Source organism: Nicotiana tomentosiformis, chromosome 4 (genome assembly GCF_000390325.3).
Source record: "Nicotiana tomentosiformis chromosome 4, ASM39032v3, whole genome shotgun sequence".
NCBI lineage: Eukaryota > Viridiplantae > Streptophyta > Magnoliopsida > Solanales > Solanaceae > Nicotiana > Nicotiana tomentosiformis.
Window position 1 is genome coordinate 61,507,555 of NC_090815.1, and position 4,276 is coordinate 61,511,830.

General features: G+C 44.3%; 1 protein-coding gene across 1 annotated transcript; it reads left to right on the forward strand.

Annotated features, from left to right (window-relative positions):
- The first annotated feature begins 2,685 nt into the window (after positions 1-2,685).
- Positions 2,686-3,699, forward strand: LOC138909784 (uncharacterized). The gene is made up of 2 exons (XM_070200999.1): positions 2,686-3,162; positions 3,346-3,699. The coding sequence occupies exons 1-2, from the start codon at positions 2,686-2,688 to the stop codon at positions 3,697-3,699; spliced, it is 831 nt and encodes a 276-aa protein (XP_070057100.1).
- The last annotated feature ends 577 nt before the right edge of the window (positions 3,700-4,276 follow it).

The window sequence follows — 4,276 nt, forward strand, 5'->3', positions numbered from 1 at the left end:
ATCGGTTCATATATGTTAAGGATATCCCTTCTTTTCTTTTGGCATGATCTATACGACACGAACGAAACGAGCAAATGCACAATTTCCATAAATGACTCTATTCATAGAAATATTAGGGGTGTCTATATTCTTGATTCCTCATGTGAATTATTATTATATATTCTATTCATGGGTCTCAGAAAAAAGCATATTTGAGAAAATTTATCCGACAAGCATATTATTATGACATTCCGAGAAAATCTTATTAACGTATTTCTGTAAGGACCCGTAAAAATATTTAACCATAAACTCGAGGTTTCGTGGTGCCAAGTTAGATTCCTGCGTTATTATAGTAGAAATTCTTCGCGGCGAGCTTGCTCGTCGATGTTCGTACTTTTTGGATTGAACAGTACCCTACGGACTGAAAGGAAAATATTTCGCAGAAAAATACATTTTTGCGGACCATTATGCGGCCGCATAATCACTCTGCGGATCGCATAATGGCCGCAGAGTGAAGCACTAAGTTTGGCCAAATTGAAGTCAGTTTTGCGGTCGATTATGCCACCGCATAATCGATATGCGAACTGCATATCGGTCGCATAATTCCTCTTGGGTTTCTGCGGAGGGAGTTCTGCGGTGCACTATGCGACCGCAGAACAAGTATGCGGACCGCATATTGGTCACATACCTGAGCCGAAAGTTTAGGCCCCTGAGGGCCATTTCTGCGGTCACTTTGCGGACCGCATAACCATTATGCGGTCGCATATGCGACCACAGACCTGTGTCGGGACACCATTTTTCTTAATTTAAAATTCGACCCCCATTTAATCTATTTTGAAGCTCATTTCTGATCTCTAGTGTGAGAGAGAGAGGGTTCTAGAGGGAGGGCCTAATTCCTATCAATTAATCTTCAACCAGCACTCAAAGCTTGGAAATATTCAAGTAGAGCACCAAACTCTTCATCCAAAAGGTAAGACTTCATAACCCCAACTCTTAATTTCAAACATAGCTATAATGGGTTATTAATAAGATGGTCCATGGGTATGAGGGTTGTTCATCTTGCATGCATGTGATAAAGAGTGTGGGAAAAATAAAAAGTGAACTAGAACCATGAACGTTTTCCTAAATTTGGGTTCAATTTGTATATTACAAAAAATAGATTGAGGTTGCTAAGGGTTCCAGATAATTGTAGAGTCTAAAGAAGCGCAATTGAGGTGTGTATGGCTAACTCTCTTCATCTTAGAATCGAACTCCTGGTGTCCGAATAATTGGTATAAGTTCCAACTTGACTATACTAGAATTGTTTGCCTTAGTGTGTTTGATTGAAAGATTCATGTTCCCTAATTATTTTAGATGGTTACCATGTCATCATGCTATTTGAGAACGTAATTATGATTTTTCAAGCTCCTTCCCTTATATGTGAAATGCCTTATGTGATGGTACTTATCGACATGAATGATGATGTTATTTGAACAAATAAAAAGGAAAAGACTTGAATTGTAAAATGTGCCTAAGTGCCAAGAACTACTTAATAATGAGGCTGTTTGTGCCATGTAATGAAGATGGGAAATAAATGTGAATTGAGTGGATAGTTGAAAGAGGTTATGTCTCAAGTGAGATGGCTTAGCCGATCGGGCCGAGTTTGGACGCCATGTTGTACACATGGTGGCATTTGTATTGGAATTATTGAATTACATTGTGGATGTGGATATGTCTCACTTGAGATGGCTTAGCCGGTTGGACTGAGACCGGACTCCGTGTAAAAATACGGTGGCATTGTGAGTTGTGGCTTTGGCACTAAAGAGTATTAATCTAAAAAGATGGAAAGATTGAATTGGAAACTATGTGATCCTTACTTGGTGTTTTCTTTGTATTCCTATGAAGTACTTATTGATTACTATGACTGCCTTCTCTTTGTTTCACTGTTCATTCTACTAAGATTGGTGTTTGCCTTACATACTAGTACTATTCGACAGTACTAACGTCTCTTTTGTCGGGGGCGCTACATCTTTGAATGGATGTAGGTGGTTCCATCGCTGATAGTGCCGATCACAAATAGTGGTGCTCTCTTTCTCTCCTCACAGCAGTCTTGGTGTGCCCTATTTCTCCCAGGTGTCATGTAGTCCTTCTTTTGTATAAGTTTTCACATTTTAAGGTATAGCCGGGGCTTTGTTGCCGGCATTGTCATGTTACTCTTTTGTATCCTTAGAGGCTCCGCAGACCTTTTTGTGGGTCATGTATGTATGTTGGGGTGGTCGTTGGATCAAGTTGTATCTTAGAAACTCAACTATGGCATAATGTATATAAGGAAAATGAACTAGCAACGTTTATATATTTATATAACTGATCTCTCCCCGATTTTACAAATGGTGATGCGATCCCTTTTTTGGGTTATGAATGAGTCGGATAGGAAAGGGTTAATAGGCTTGCTCGACCGGGTTCACTCGGTTGAGCGCCGGTCGCGCTCCCCGAGGTTGGGGCATGACAAACTTGGTATCAGAACCTAAGGTTTTAAAGTGTCCTAGGATGTCTCGAAGCCGTGTCTAGTAGAGCCCTTCTTATCAGTGTGTTGTCGACCACATCTATAATTAGGGGGCTACTTTGACATTTAAGAATGATACCCTTCATTGTTGTTCTATATCGTGCGATAGAGCGGAACGTGAGGTTGTTTTCCCCTAACTCGTTCATTGTTCTAACTTTCAGTAAATGGCACCTAAAAAGAGAGCAAGAATTGGCCAAGAAGCCAATGCCACACCAGGAGTGGTTGTTGATCCCTTACTTGATAATGTGGGTGAGGATAATCCCCCTACTATCACACTGCCTGATTCGTCTACTCCAGGACAGACTACCACAGTTCCTACACCCGCAGAGGGTGCAACAATCCCTCCCGCCGATATACCTGTTCCACCTCTAGCCCCAGCTCCAGGTCCCGGTATTTCTGATGGGGATCTTAGGGGAGCTATTCAGTTGCTGACTCAGTTAGTAGCTTCTCAGGCCCAGAGGTCAAATGTTACATCCACCTTATTTAGCTTGCAAAAGGATTCTTCTCGTTCCAGGGTAAACAGGTTCCTTCAGTTAGACCCTCCAGTATTCACAGGTACTGATCCCGGGGCAGACCCTCAGGATTTCATTGATAAGATGCATAAGACTCTCCGAGTTATGCGTGCTACTGAAGCAGAGGAAGTAGAGTTGGCCTCTTATCGTCTAAAAGGGGTGGCATATTTCTGGTTTGAAATGTGGGAAGATTCCCGTGAGGAGGGGAGCCCTCCGGCGAGATGGAGTGAGTTCGCGGATGCCCTCATAGACCATTTCTTGCCTGCCGAGACTAAGGCAGACCGTGTTATGGAGTTTGAGACCCTTAAACAGGGTAGTATAAATGTGTGGGAGTATCACATGGAGTTCGTGCGCCTGTGGAAGTATGCTGTTCATATGATGCCGACTATGGAGGCAAGAGTGTGTCGATTTGTGCAGGGCCTTAGCCTTTTGGTTATTAATAAGGCTACCACAGCTGCTCTAAATTCTGACATGAACTATGGAAGGATTGTGGCATTTGCCCAAGCTAGGGAGGCTCAAAAGTTAAAGCTCAGGATGGAACGGGAAAGTAGTAGTAGGGCCCGATCAGCGGGCAACCTTGGGGATTCATTCGGAGGTGGGAGATCAACTTTTCGGGGAGGATCGATCATCAGGGCCATCCCAGTCTTATGCTCAGTCTTCAGCTAGTGCCCCGCCATTAGGGCACGGTCAGCAGCAGGGGAGTCGCTTTAGGCCCGGTGAGGGCAGCAGGGGGTCCCACCATCAGGGCCGATCAGGAGGGAGATTCCAGCAGCAGCTGAGGGCCCCATGCCCTAAGTGTGCGAGGATACATTCGGGAGTCTGCTACCTGGACATGCCAGTATGTTACGGATGCCGAATGAGAGGACATATTCAGAGGGAGTGTCGTGCATCTCGTCAGGGTGCAGGCATGGGCACAGCTTAGTCATCCAGTCCTACAGCTACCACATCTAGCTCGAGGCTCTTTAGCACTCGCAGGGCATGGTACAGCTAGGGGTGGTGCATAGAGTTTGGGAGGACCCATCCGATTCTATGCTATGAGTGGTTGATAGAGTGCGGAGGCTTCTCCGGATGTCGTCACAAGTATATTGATTGTTCAATCTCATGATGTGTATGCCCTTATTGATCCCGGATATTCTTTGTCCTATGTTACTCCTTATGTTGCTGCGAGCTTCGGGATAGAACCGAAACAACTTCATGAGCCGTTCTCTGTATCTACTCCGGTTGGCGAGTCTATTATGGCCGC

Bases quoted from the DNA above. Each gene is read 5' to 3' on its own strand.
- LOC138909784 (XM_070200999.1), top strand. From the start codon at position 2,686: ATGGCACCTAAAAAGAGAGCAAGAATTGGCCAAGAAGCCAATGCCACA. The intron at 3,163-3,345 runs GTAGAGTTGGCC...ACCCTTAAACAG, and splicing joins GTGCTACTGAAGCAGAGGAA to GGTAGTATAAATGTGTGGGA.